We start from the raw sequence: 15,621 nt of genomic DNA, 5'->3' as shown, positions 1-15,621 counted from the left end.
ATATATATATATATATATATATATATATATATATATATATATTTGTGTGATTGTGCGTGAGTGCGTGCTCACATTCATCTGAATCTGTAATTAAGAGACACCAACAAGCAGTCATTCGCAACCACAAAGCGAGTTTTAGAACGCAATAGCGTTTGCTTGCACATTCCAAATAGCGAACGCATTGCTCGCCGAAGCACACACCCAAAATTCCACTTAGGCCCGACTCGTCAATTACTCGAACGCCTTGTCAACAACAGCCACTTGACTTCTCGGGAGGGGGGGGGGGGGGGGGGTTGTTGAGGAAGGAGAAGATGACTTACCTGAGCGACGCGAGAGTCGCGCTGAGTCACCCACTTCGAATCAATTCCATATTATGCCACCTACGTAGGTCCTCCCGGAGGCGGAGACCTCCCCCTCCACCCCCAACCCTTTACCACGTCTCACTCCCAAACCTAGGGAGTGTTGGAGGTTGGGGTCCTGTCCTGTGGCCCTCCTTCCTTTCGGGCCCGGACTGACTTGAGTCTTGAGTCAGTTTAGGAAAGGATGTGCATCTGTCGAGACGCAATCCTTCACACGTGAGGATGGAAGGAAAAGGTGGACTTTTGTGTCGAGAGGGAAATCTTTGGTAATAAAGTGGAAGAAGAGCAATAGGTGATCTGTAAGCGCTTGAATGAGTAACACTGATAGATCCGTTGTTCCTGCAGAGGACTTCGTCGTACCTGGGATATGATGCAAAACCAACTTATTATTACAGGTGAGCGATGGCTGTGTCCATCTGATTATTTGTTTGTTTGCACGCTTCTCAGTCAACACTTCATTGCGAGTATGATATTACTTACAAGGTTTTCGAAACACCATAAAAATGATTTGACACGACCTGCATATCATTATTATCTTTCATATTAAATAAACGATGTCTACATCGCCTCGTGGGTTACGTCATTGTTTACGTCGGAGGTACTGTATCTAAACCTTGCTGTGTATTTCATCCGCTTTTGGGATGTTGAAAGGCTTCAAATGAACGTTGGCATTTGCAGTACACTCTCATGAAACATGAACGAGTAACACACCCAGATCTTTTAAAGCAGACGCTTACGGTGACCTACATAATAGGAATGCAATCAATAAATAGGTGTATTTTCATTTGACAAGTCTTTGATGTTGAAATTAGATGTAAGTGAATATGCCAAAGTTGGGCGGCTTTAGCTGAACTATACTGCTAGTTTAACTTTGATTAAAGTCATTAATTTTCTAAAGAGTGGTATCGCAGTGTTACTGTAGCTGCTCAAAAGCATTCTCAAAATAAATGGGACTTGGGTCACTTCCGAATCTTCTTGTTATTATATATATATATATATATATATATATATATTATATATATATATATATATATCACATAGATGATGTTTCCAGTGCTCTGCTGTCCTATTAATAATATATATATATATATATATATATATATATACATATGTATGTGTGTGTGCGTGTGCATATGCATATGATTGTATGTAGAGTACGCAGAAGACTGGGATATCATATAAAACTTCCCTGTGACAATTTTAGTGCTGTCCACAAGGCCATTAATAATAATTCCTGGAAAAGCGCAGCTCACGAACTGACATGCAGGAACTTTTCCCAAATCTAACCGCTATAGGCAGGCAGTACACGCATGTCATTGCTCACCCTTGCAAGTATACCAAACTTGTAAAGAAAACGGACTCCGATCGAAACAGCCAAATAGCCACCAGGAGTGAGTAATCGAATAGGCAGAAGCCAGATCGAAGATCTTGGCGCCAGCCCGGGGTGTAGGGGAGGCTGAGGGGAGAAGTAGACCGAGGGGAAAGAGCGAGAGCGTGAGAGAGAAAGAGAGACTTGCACAGGAAATGACATTCTTGCACGAGAGAAATGGGTTGGGTTTTATTTATAAATAGTTTTTTTTTTTTTTTTTTTTTTTGCTAGTACTATCGTTCGACGTTTCGTATTTTAAGTTTATATGGTCACACATGTACAATGCACATTGCCTCTCTCTCTCTCTCTCTCTCTCTCTCTCTCTCTCTCTCTCTCTCTCTCTCTCTCTATATATATATATATATATATATATATATATATATATATATATATATATATATATACTATATATATATATGTGTGTGTGTGTGTATTTATATATATACATACATATATAAATATATATATATATATATATATATATATATATTATATATAATTTTATATAATTTTATATATCACAATTGAATTATTTTTACACCTATACTTTCAAATATATATGAAAAGTTAATTATATATTGTATATTGCCGTAGTGGGTTTAATGGATACAGTAAAAACATGGGTATATGTGATGACCTGGATACACGCAGGCCTCCGTGTGTCCTTTTGGCCCGCTGATGCGAGCAGCGTTTTGTTACGAGAGGTTCACAGAGTCTCTCTCTCTCTCTCTCTCTCTCTCTCTCTCTCTCGATACAGACAGGAGGATATATTCTGAACCCCTTCTTCATGTTACTTAGGTTGATTGAGGGTATGTCGCGGAAACACAGAGGTAGCCCAAAATAGATATATTCTTCTAAAACGTTACGTCGTGAGACAGGTTTTGCAGAGAAGAATTGGATGTCTATGACAGACGAGGCAGAAAGAGGAAGTGATCTCTTACAGATTGGTTTACAAAGCGACCTAACAAAATATACGTGTGTACGAACAAACACCTCTCTTTAGGTTAAGACAACTCATCATTTAAGTTCTCATGAGAGCCAAAGTAGGTTCCCATGCAAGAATAGAAAAGACTTTCGTGTTTTCTATTTATGCTTAGCTAGCCTTCCCGCGCATCCTGTGGCTGTAATTTGAATATTACACACACACACACACACACACACACACACATATATATATATATATATATATATATGTGTGTGTGTGTGTATATATATATATATATATATATATATATATATATATATATATATATAAAGCACAACCACATGGACACCAGCAGGCGAGAGAAAGGATTTAGGCTTGTATCCCGAAATATTAAATACATCCCTAATGATCCAAACATTAGATTAAATCCCTGGTAGTTAGACATCAGGGGTCGCAACCAGTTTAGAGGCATAGGGCTCTAGCAATCTCATCCCAAAAGACATCATTAAAACCATAAGGTTTCCACCCTTTGGAACCACATTACTGAAGTAAATGTATCGTTGATATATATATATATATATATATATATATATATATATATATTATATATATATGTATATATATATATACATATTTGTGGGGGTGTGCGTGGGTATGTAGATTTATTTGCATACTTTGGTATATTGTTCATGTCCGTTTATTCATGTATTTGGCATCAAAACCCATCGACTTCATAAGATCTTAAAGTCGTGCAACCAATATGGAATGTCAGCACTCACTAACATTATAATGTAGTCTGCTTCGTTCCTATGATAAATTAAAAAGGCTTTCCATATGTGTTTGCAATTATAGGTATATTAAATAATTCTAATATATAAATATATATATATATATATATGATATATATATATATATATATTATATATATAATATATATATATATGTGTGTGTGTGTGTGTGTTTGTGGTGTGTGTGTGTGTGTATTTGTGTGTGTGTGTGTAGAAGGCGAAAAATACAAAATCTTGAGTGACTAAAGGAATCCGTTTAGGAAAGAGACAGCGAGAGATATACAATATAAAATATTGTATATTGATTGATAAAAAAAAAATAAAGTGTATTTTATGTGATATAGTGTGAGGCGAACAGAATTTTAATTTCAAAAGCAAAGAGGAAGATTATAATTTTGATGAAAGAAAGGGAGAGGGAGAGAGAATGTGTCGGCTGGAAGAAAATCAGAGCCTGTATTTTGACGATGAAGAGAGGGAGGAGCGTTCTCATACGTTGCGATCGATACCGGGGGCGATTGCCTAAAGATCATGTTTTATTTGTGATGACAACCTCATTTCTCCAGGCTCTGCTTTGATACGAACCGGCAGCGGATTTTTTGCTCAAATTGAATTTTTGTATTCATTTATTTAACATTTCCTGCATCACATGAGATCGACACAGAAATCTAGAAATGAATTAATGCCACTATCAGTACGTAGCAGGTTTCCTCTAATTATTTGATTGACACAGCAATCTATGAATATATTAATGTTGTTATATATACGTAGCAGATTTCTTTTACCACATTATTTGATTGACACAGAAATCTATAAATAAATCAATGCTATCATTAATAGGTATAGCAGGTTTCCTGTATCACATGATTTGATTGACCCTGAATACTAAATAATTAAGTTAATGTTATTGTACCCACGTAACAGATTTCCTTTGCCACGTGATTTGATTGACTGATAACTAGATAAATAAGTTAATACAATTATAACCACGTAGCAGATTTCCCCTATCACATTATTTGATTAACACTGGAAACTCAATAAAAAAAGTAAATGCAGTTATAACCACGTAGAAGATTTCCTCTATCACATTATTTGATTGACAGTAAACTAGATAAGTAGGTTCATGCTAGTATAAACATGTGGCAAATTTCATGTAACACATTATTTGACTGACGCTGAAAAGTAGATAACTAAATTATTAGAATTATAGCCACGTGAAAAATTTTCTGCTTCACGTTATTTGATGGACGCTGAAAACTAAACAAATAAGGTATTATTATTATAACCACGTGGCAGATTTCCTGTATCTCATTGTTGCATATAATGAAACGCTCAAGTCAGCAAATAAACAAACAAATGTGTACTATGTTGTTTTCTATTAATGTTTAGCAGACTTCTCGTTCTGTGTAGAGAAAATGGTCTGCGCTTAAGCGAACTGGATTTGAACTTGACTTCCTCAAAGGAAGGGGGTTATAAAATACACTAACGCCAAAAAAAAATCGATTAAAATACAATAAGTAAATAGTTAATCAAATCAGGTGATAAATGACGTCACATCGTTAAAAGCAGCTTTAAAGGAGACCAGCCGCATCAAAAGTGACAGAAATAAACCCGAACCAAAATATTGACCTACCTGTCACATTGAATCAAAGCAGAGCTCTGCCTTGTTTGACTATCAAAACAGCAAGTGGACCTGCTCCACCCGTTCGGCGTTCTCGGAAGTAGCCTCGCAACGTATATGTTTGTATCCTACCCAAGTTTCAAGCTCTGAGAATCTAATTAATTCTGTACCGTACACTCAGACACATTCATTAAATCGTATTCTGTTTGAGAGCTAAAATAAGAACAAGTTAGTAAAGCAGACAGGACCTCGTAAGCGGAACCCTCCAGTCACCACTTTAGACATTCTTGGTAACCAAAACTACTCATTAGTAAATGGGTATAATACTGACAGGTTCTCTGTCCTCGTTAGATTATAGAGAACTGGCGAGTGCAACAAACATATCCCTTTCACTAACATTAACTATACTCTGTTTTTTCCATCTGTCCACCCACCTGTGGTGTTTTCGCATGGTAACACTGCATCCCGGGCTTTAAATTGCACCTTTAATATTCGAAATAGGATATTATTATTAGTGTTGAATGTAAGCCATGTAACTATGTAAAGCCCGGGACGCAGTGTTACCATACGCAAACACCACAGGCGGATGGACAGATGGAAAAAAACAGAGTATAGTAGACACACATTTCTTTGTTATAACGCATGAACATTAATGAGAACCATTTCCTTTCAGCAACACGGGAGATCAGCTAGGTTGTTTAGAAAACAACATACCCATTTGTTTGTTAATTGGTGATTTAAGCTGCCTAGTACATTAGCTTGTTTATTTGGTTTTCATTGACAATCCAATTAGGTGATATAAGAAATCTGTTACGTGGTTCTATTAGCTTATTTATTTGGTTTTCATTGTCAATCCAATTATGTGATATAGGAAATCTGCTACGTGGTTCTATAGCTGTTTATTGTTGTTTTCATTGACATTCATTCGTTTATGTGATATATTGTGAAATCTGAAATCTACGTGGTTCTATTAGCTTGTTTATTTGGTTTTCATTGACAATCCAATTATGTGATATAGGAAATCTGCTACGTGGTTCTATTAGCTTGTTTATTTGGTTTTCATTGACAATCAATTATGTGATATAGGAAATCTGTTACGTGGTTCTATTAGCTTGTTTTATTTGGTTTTTCATTGTCAATCCAATTATGTGATATAGGAAATCTGTACGTGGTTCATTAGCTTGTTTATTTGGTTTTCATTGTCAATCCAATTATGTGATATAGGAAATCTGCTACGTGGTTCTATTAGCTTGTTTATTTGGTTTTCATTGTCAATCCAATTATGTGATATAGGAAATCTGCTACGTGGTTCTATTAGCTTGTTTATTTGGTTTTCATTGACAATCCAATTATGTGATATAGGAAATCTGCTACGTGGTTCTATTAGCTTGTTTATTTGGTTTTCATTGACAATCCAATTATGTGATATAGGAAATCTGTTACGTGGTTCTATTAGCTTGTTTATTTGGTTTTTCATTGACAATCAATATGTGCTATAGGAAATCTGTTACGTGGTTCTATTAGCTTGTTTATTTGGTTTTCATTGTCAATCCAATTATGTGATATAGGAAATCTGCTACGTGGTTATAATTGCATTAGCTTAGTTTCTTAGTTTTCAGCGTCAGTCATAATATAATGTGATACAGGAACTCTGTTACCTGGTTATACCCGCATTAACTTATTTATTTTATCTCAAACGAGTATGTCCTCAAACCACTACCGTCGTCAGTGGGGGATGAGCAGGTCTGTACAGTAATCGGTGCTCCAATACTGATCTCTCTTTAAAAAAAGTTAGGTGTATCACTTTTTTTAAAATATAATTTCAAACATATTTCATGGAAATATATTTGAGGAACATAATTCAGAAAAAAAGAGATAATCGTGATTTGATAAGATCATGTAGCGTAAAATTACAAATCGAATCCGACAGCATCATCTGCTGACCTCACCTTATAAAAATCTCTCGGAATTGATGATGCCAGACAATGATATAATATATCATGGTCTGGCATCATCAGTAACAGAGGCAGACAGAGCACGTAAACATTACGTCGTCCTGGCCAGCTGAGCCAAATTGAGACATGCAAAACTTTTTACGATTCTTGGAATCTAACATCATATATTTTCTCTCATAATTATTATCAGTTGTACTCACAACCGAAAAAATACTGTATTTATTTAAAAAAAAAAATGAAAGGAAAGATATATGTGTCATTGACCGTTTTCGGTTCCCTATGCGATTGTAAGCAGTTCTTAATAATGATTCCACGTAATAAAGGGTAAAATAAATTAGGCATAGTGATCTAAACTCAAAACAGTCGAAGGTTGCCTAAATTTTTAATATTGCCATTTTGCACGACGGCCAACGACCTGGCCTGGCCTTCACTTTCTTCGTTTATTTAGTATCTTGTAGTGGCCTCATGCTCACAGGTGCTAGAAAGGGTTGTTTCTAGAAGACGATAGACGAATGCACGTAAAATGACAAATATAACCAAATTAAACTTGCCAAAATGTTTTTAGACGACGAGAATTACCACATGCATTGCTCATTGTTGGCCTTCCCCAATATTAAATTTTCTAACTTTATGGAAAGATATAAAAGCATTCATATATACATATATATATATATATATATATATATATATATATATATAATGTGTGTGTGTATATATATATATATATATATATATATATGTGTGTGTGTGTGTAGTATATATATATATATATACATATACATATATCTCTATATCATATATATATATATATATATAGATATATATATATATATGTTATATATATATATATATATATATATATATATATATCTATAGTCTATATAGTATATATACTTGCACACACACACAAACAAACCTGACTACGTCTTGACATTAGTTCTAGTTTATTTATTTATATTTTTAATAAGTTTCCTTCATAAGAGAATCGACGAAGAGGCATTTTAAGCGCGAGCTATTATTCATCGTTACTTCCGGGAAGTCTTATCAAGTTTTAAAACTCCGTGGGCTGATGAACCTTCTCTTATTAATTTGATTCCCCTACATATTGTAATGGGCTCTCTCTCTCTCTCTCTCTCTCTCTCTCTCTCATTGTAAGGGCTATTATTTCGAGTCCCCCTTTCTTGATTTAAAGGTTCTTACTGCTAAGTGGTTATAATTGGGGGCCATTTATTTTCAAGTGAAGTTAAGAATAGTTTTCCTGGCTTTCGTCAGATGAACTACCATTTTTAGTTTTTAATATTCGAACTAGTTAATAAAATCTACTTAGGCTAGACGGCTGCAAATTGGTATGTTTACCATCCACCCACCAATTACCAATTAAACCAAATTGCAGCCCTCTAGCCTCAATAGATTTTATTTTACTTAAGGTTAAATTTAGCCATAATCGTGCGTCTGGCCTTGATAATACGCTGTACAGAAAACTCGATCGCGCCGAAGAACTTCGGTGCATTTACTACTTGTTTGTTTTATGCTGGTGTCATTATTTTAAGTAATCCAGAAACAAATGGTAAACGCAATTAAAGGTCCAGACTCATAGAACTTTTCCATCTGAAATACCAAGGCAGAGATTCTATGAGAAAAAATTATGTTGATAATATTAATAACCGAATGTTAAAAGGATTAAAGAAACTGATTCCTTTATAAATGATCGTGAACTTGCAAAGAACGAAGTTAAAATGAAGTGAAACCTGTTTATCATCAGGAAAATCCGGTTATTCCTTCTCTTTATTCATCCTCAAGTGATTATTAAGCGCCATTGAACGAATTAATTGCTTTGCGGCTGCATTGCTCTTTATGCTCTTTATTCACCGATGCAGTCATGAGCATCTGCAGTCTTGCTGCCCTTTCGAAGCTGTGGCCTGATGAGGTTTATTAGTGAATTGAGTAGTTTAGTATATTTATGCAGATTACAGACTAACGAGCAAATGTACTCGTAAGTGGGATTATGCGGTTGTTGTTGTTATTATTATTATTATTAATACGAGCTTGTTGGAGAGCGCTACGAGCACTGGAACTCGACGCTGCTGTCTCAGTTACCCTACCTCCCCCCACCCCCCACCGGGTGACAATCTGGTTTGGCATGGGCTTTGTCATGTCTGATGCTCCCCCTACTGTCACCCGGGAAAGGACAAACACGATCCACTCAGATTTTATGATTATAGATTGATATTTAGTTAATAGTGATTTCTGTGTCACTATCGTATGAAACAACCAAGCGAAAAAATCCAGCATCATCCCATCAGGACTAAATTGCCTATTTGTGAAATGAATAGAATGAGTCACAAGAAATGTAATGAAATGCAGAGAAGACAAATAAAGAGGAAGAACAGTTTATCATCCAACAAATTGCCTTCCTGTTGCAACCCCGTAAAACACTAATGTAGCAGTATTTGACTTCATCTCTTCAATCAGCTTCAGTTCAGTGTTCCACAAATATACTGATCATGTAACTGAAATTGTAGTTCAAATGTTTTTTTTTTTTTTTTTTTTTTTTTTTACTAAGTGGCCTCATGTCAGCAGATTCTCTTCTGAAAATCCTGTAAGCTCCATCAGAGCATCATAGAGCTTAAAAGGTTAAATATATTCAGCAGATCTTCCTGTAGAGGATTATGCCATGTCAGTAGCTGGCAAACCAGAATATACATACGTATATACATACATACATATATATATATATATATATATATATATATATATACATAATATATATATAAGCTCAAAAAAATGCTAGCAGCCAACATCACATCGTTAAAGCTAATAGTGATCGTTGAAAGTTTATTAGTTTACAATTCAAATACATCGACCAATCAGAAGCAAGATAAAGTTTCAGGATTATAGACTATAGATATTTACCGCCTTATTTAAAAAAAAGATCACCTCATAATCTCACATAATACTGGAAATCTTATTTAAGACCAAATGGATAATGGAGAATCGTAACGGCGTCAGAGGAACTAGCTGAAATATAATTTGTTTTAACATGTAATTTTAACACATTCATCTAGAATTATGGGCTTATGATTCACGCCACACATCTGTCAGTTTTCGTAGGGGAGGCGAGTCCAAATAATTAGGAATAATACTTGTAAAGTCAGTAAGAAAATTGACTACATCCATCTGGCTGAACAGGAATTCTCACCTACCTGTGTCTCCGTAGTTGGGGAGTGCTGTCTGTGTATCTCAAGCGGTGCACTGCAGGCATTACTTAAGGTTCTTTGCAGCGTCCCTTCTGCCCTTGTTGCCTTTCCTTTCTTTACTTTTTACTGTTGTTCCATTCATATTAACTTTCTTCAATTTACTCCCGCCCCCCCTTCCTCTTCTAATATTGTTTCGTAGAGCAACTGTGAGGTTTTCCTCCTGTTACACCTTTCAAACCTTTCTATATCTCATTTTCATCTTTATCGCTGAATGGCCTCATAGTTCCCAGCGCTTAGCCTTTGGCCAGAATTCTGTGTTTTATTGAGCTACGGTTGCGTGAGCATGAAAATAGTAAATGGTGATTAGTAATGATTAATGAATGTATTTAATCAGTAAACAATAGTCTGAAATGTCTACTTCCCCTGTGTTAAATTATTACAGCTTTTTGTGTTCTTTGCATTTTTCGTTACATAATAATTCAGTAGTCATGATACCACCATTGTAATGCTAATAAACATACGATTCTAGGCATAACTTGGTTGTGCTAAATATTGGACATGACGTAAAATTATTAACATTTCGCCTACAGCCGGTAATTTTTTTTTATATTACGTTTAAATGGAAATGTGAAGCGTTGTCGAAAGGTTTTTAGTGGTGTGTTCTGAAAATTGTAACTGTTTGTTTGCGCACTAGAGTATTAGACACTTATGTAATGCATAACGTAATACTCTTCCCTACAACCAAACTATTATGGAGCACGAACATTAGGCATTATCAATAGTCATTATGTAATATTCCTTAAAAAATTACTTTAATTACATCCAGAATTTTTTTTTAAATATCGTTCATTTGCCTGAAGAGTGACACAGCTCACAAAAAATGTGTATTTTTGAGTTATTAATACCAGCAGATAGTTTGTTCTTTGTTCCATATTGTGGTAAAAACGTCTTACTTCTATTTGTAATGCCAACCGCTCAGTATAAGAATCATCGTAATATCGATGGGCAAAGTATGGAGATTTTAAAACTTTAAATTACTTCTTCTGAAAAATAGCAATTTCTGATTTATGTCTCTCTCTCTTTCTGATGAGCGATATGGTCTATACTAAGCAACACGTAAAATTCCTTCTAAAACACGTGAAGGCTTCTGATAAAAATAAGCATAAGGAAACTCGAAACTTCTGTTTTCTTTGCTGAATCACGGCGCAATAACCTGTCGTTGTCGAAGTCATTCAGGGCCTAGAATATTCCCTCGAACTCGGCATCTCAGAAGAAGAAGAAGAAGAAGAAGAAGAAAGGAAATGGAAACTCGCTCTGGGCTGCAGACTTGGGAAAGAGATAGAGTGGGTCGCGAAACCTTCCTTTCTTGGAAGACCCCGGCCGGAGATTGATGTCCCTCTTATATGAGGGTTAACGGGCGGACAACTACCTCCATAGGAGAAAAGTTAATGGGCCTTGGCCATTAGTTTTCTTTCTGTAAGGATAAGAAGAATTTTGTTCCCATTTTACTCCAGCCCTTCTAGAACTCTGTTTTCTGGGGCTCATTGTCTTCCTTCTCATTCTTCTTAATCTTTGTGACATTGACTTTGGGTCTCGAGGTCGGAAGGTCGCGTGGATGGATCAGGAGAACTGAAACATTTTTTTTTCCTTTTTTTTTTTACTTTTTTTTATTGTACGTCGCCAAATTTTTAAGTTAATTTCCTGACTTCCATTATTCTTGAAAATTATGTTGGCTTGAAGTTTAAAGGTTGTAGGAAGGGCCCAAGATCTGGTTAAGACTGGAAAACAGTTATTTTATCACAAAACTGTAGGTTTTAATTTTTATTTCTGACTTAAAAAATACAGAGGATAGGATTAAGAATATAGGAAGGTTACTCTCAGAGACAATGTAATGCCGCCGTATAAGAATAGACGCCAGTTTCCTAGTGATCCTAACTTCAATAGTTTACTTATGTATTTCCACATCTGGTTCCTGATTTATCATTATTCTTTTATTTAGAACTTTGTAAATTTTTAAGTTTATTTTTCTTATATTGATTGGCTATCCTGTGGAAGCTTTGTGGATTTATCCATAGATCTTCATGTTTTGCCTTTTCACTTTTATTATTATTTTTTTTTTTACATTTATCCAAAGTTTTTCCCGTTTTATTTTTTGTTTCAGTCCCCGAGGCGTAAATTAAAAATAACACATTCAGGTCAAGAGAGCACTATATAGCTTTTCATCTCCCAACAGGCATTTTATTTACGTTTTACTTGATGGGGTGTTCTTTTTGCTCATTTTGTCATTACTGTGCCGAAAAAATTTGTATGTTTAAAGTTATATAATGAAAAGTTTTGATTCCTTTTCGAACAATAGTCCTGAATATTCAAAACGGACTCCTTATTTTTCGTATTTGCGTTTGTCATTTTATATTGTTACAATGATGCCGCTATTATTATTATTATTGTTTTTACGAGCTTGATGGCGCGCACTCCGCTGTGCTGGAACCCAGCGCTGCCTATCATGTCTCCCTTACCCCCCCGATCCCCTACCTGCCCGACCCCCACCCCGGGCGGACAAACAGGTTTGCAGGAGAAGGGTGGATGCGTCTTTTCACCCCTACTCTCCCGATCCTCTACTTAACCCGCCCCCACCCGGGGCTGACAAACAAGAAAGAATCACTTGGATTTTATTATTATTATTATTAATATTATTAATCAGTCCTTGTACGAAAGACATGACCCTGTTCATATCAGGACGAAACTTTATGATTGTCATTTCTTGTTCTTATAGTGATGACGATATTATATTATTATTATTATTATTATTATTATTATTATTATTCAGTTTGGCCACGGAAGACATGACCCCATTCATATCCAGACAAAAATTCCCAGACATCGATTTCCAATACCTACCTTGGGGCAATGACATCCGCACGCTCCTTTCCCAGAATAGCGTTGGTGTACTCGCTTCTGAAAGCGATATATGTTACGGATTGAAAGCATAAGTTGGGTGGACCAAGTCTGTCATGCATATGCGATACTGGAACCTTTTACGCGACTGTGGCGGATCTTTGTAGCGGGGAAGTGGTTGTCGCAGTTGTGTGATAGTTAGCTAGTTAGTTAGATATGTTATTAACAAAATATGTACAGCTATTAGTAAAAATTTGTCCAAGAAAAGACATAATACAAAATGTACAAAGTAGACAGTAATGCATGCGTTCATTCATGTATGTTTGTATGTATCTGTGCATATTTTCAATACTTCTAAGCAAAAGTGTACTTTGAAAGAAAGGACGGACGTGCTAGATATTCCGTGGGTTTATTTCACCATTTCTGGGAATGTTATAAGTAACTCTCTTTCTTTTAGACTCACACTCACATATGCGTCGGTAAAGTCGGAGAATGTCACTGTTGGGAGTTCGAATCTCTCAGGTGACGAATCACTTAGCAGTTATATATTCCCCTTCGATGTTATTTCCGAGGTAGAGCGAATTTGATATTAAACGCCATTTGTAGCTTTATTGTTAGTGAATAAAAAAAAGGCCACAGTAATGCGATATATATATATATATATATATATATATATATATATATATATATATATATACATATATATGTGTGTGTGTGTGTGTGTGTATGTGTGTGTGTGTGAAAGTGCGCTTGTATTTATTATAACTAGTTTACCACAACAAGAGATTAAGAAGGTGAATAGCGAGCCGATAGTACCAAATCTTTATCTATACTTGAAGAAACATAACGCGTAGTCGGTTGGAAGGTGATGCCCTTTAATAAAGGCAATTAGGAGTTGCGGACACTTCAGAGGCCAAGGAGATGATGTTTAAACATTAGAGTAACTCAACACTCTTACATAAAACAAAAAAAAGAGAAACCCAATACCATGAGAGAACAAAGGTTATCCATCGTTCTTTGTCTTGTCCAAGTGTAAGCTCCTTAATCCTTTCTTCCCTCTCCATAATCTTCCTTTTCCGTTCGGATGGATGACGTGCTGCCACCAGGTCAAGGTAAAAAAATGAGAGATAAAACCTTCCTTGTCAGCTAAGAACTCTTCATGAATGAATAATGTCCTTCTTGGAAAAACTCTTCCTGCTGCCTTTTTAGACATATGAAATTGAATTAATAATGTCCATCATGGAAAAACTCTTCCTGCTGCCTTATAAAATTGAATGAATAATGTCCATCTTGGAAATTTCGTTTCAATCATTTTTTTCTTTTTTTATGTTACTCCCTAACTTCAACCTGTCTTTATGGAAGACAGCTTAACGATTATCTGTTCAGACATTGTTATTAGGGAACACTCTGCATCAACGTCAGGTTGCCAGATATTCCCCGAAATTTTCGGTCGAAGACGCAAAGGGCCTTTACAGTGCAATATCATGCATAAGATTTGCAAAATAACTATGTGATGATAAACAATTTACAGGAATTAGACATAACTTGACAATTTAAAAAAAAATGTCTATCTTAATAATGGGGCAAGATAAATATACAGCCAGTTGAATGATATGCAAATCATTTAGACTGAAGAAATGATCTTTGGAATTATGAAAGTTATTTTTATTCATTTTTGAGATAATGTTCCTACTGCATTTTCGCTTAAAATATGACCATATTTGGTAAATTTAGAATATTAAGAAATGAAATTATTTTTCAAGTATGTAAATGCACGAGCACTATGCTTGGTTACAGGTGTGTCAGCATGTAACATTTATTTTGAATGTGTGCATAAATTTGCTACAGTTTGCTGTTTATAACCATTAACATGTAAATCTTATGTAATAATTTTGCAAAGTTGTTGACTTAATCTTAGTTTGAAAAATTTTATATTTTTAAGATAGGGCCATTACTGCGTGTTTTATTAATAGTGATAATAATTATTTAGTTGGATTGTCAAAAAAATAGCGTAGTAGATCTTTCAAATGTAGCCAAGATCGAGATATCAGAAAAGCTGAATTAAAAGCAGATTACCAAGTCTAGGTTTCCGTCTGAAACGTAGAGGAGTTGAGTGTCGGTCTCGTATCGATCTGAATTCAGGTCAGCTTAAAATAATGAAAGATTTTTTTTAGTCTTTATGACATATCCTTTATAACTGGATTTTAGGGTAACACGCGATACATTGATTCTTTTAGATCTTTCCCTTCTACTTTCTTTCTAATCATGAGAAAGTCAACGAAGAGTACCATTTTCAGAAGACAAAAATGGACACGCTTTAAAAAAAAATGTCAAAACCGCCATAATTTCAACGACTTAGCTGTCATTTCCTTCAAATCTTGTTGTCATTTACAATGCAGAGGATCGTAACACAATGTCAAAACTGAGATACTTCGTGTAAACATTTCGTGAACAGCAAAAAGTTGGTGTAGATCAACGGTATACGTTTTGGTAACTGCAGGTGGAATATATATAT

At 35.3% G+C, this 15,621-nt stretch overlaps 1 protein-coding gene across 3 annotated transcripts in view; it reads left to right on the top strand.

The window, feature by feature from the left end:
• Positions 1-15,621, top strand: part of LOC135201810 (BTB/POZ domain-containing protein 6-B-like) — a 173,955-nt gene that overhangs the window by 138,923 nt on the left and 19,411 nt on the right. The window contains exon 1 of one of the 3 annotated variants that reach the window (XM_064231077.1): positions 449-754. The exons of the other annotated variants lie outside the window; for them this stretch is intronic. Coding sequence (XP_064087147.1) covers positions 727-754 — 28 coding nt within the window. The 5' untranslated portion in view covers positions 449-726. Of the gene's footprint in view, positions 1-448; positions 755-15,621 lie in introns of those variants that run through there. 3 annotated transcript variants of the gene reach the window in all.

Source organism: Macrobrachium nipponense, chromosome 28, assembly GCF_015104395.2.
Source record: "Macrobrachium nipponense isolate FS-2020 chromosome 28, ASM1510439v2, whole genome shotgun sequence".
Taxonomy (NCBI): Eukaryota; Metazoa; Arthropoda; class Malacostraca; order Decapoda; family Palaemonidae; genus Macrobrachium; species Macrobrachium nipponense.
Note: the sequence above shows the minus strand (reverse complement) of the source record. Positions and strands in the feature narration are given on the sequence as shown.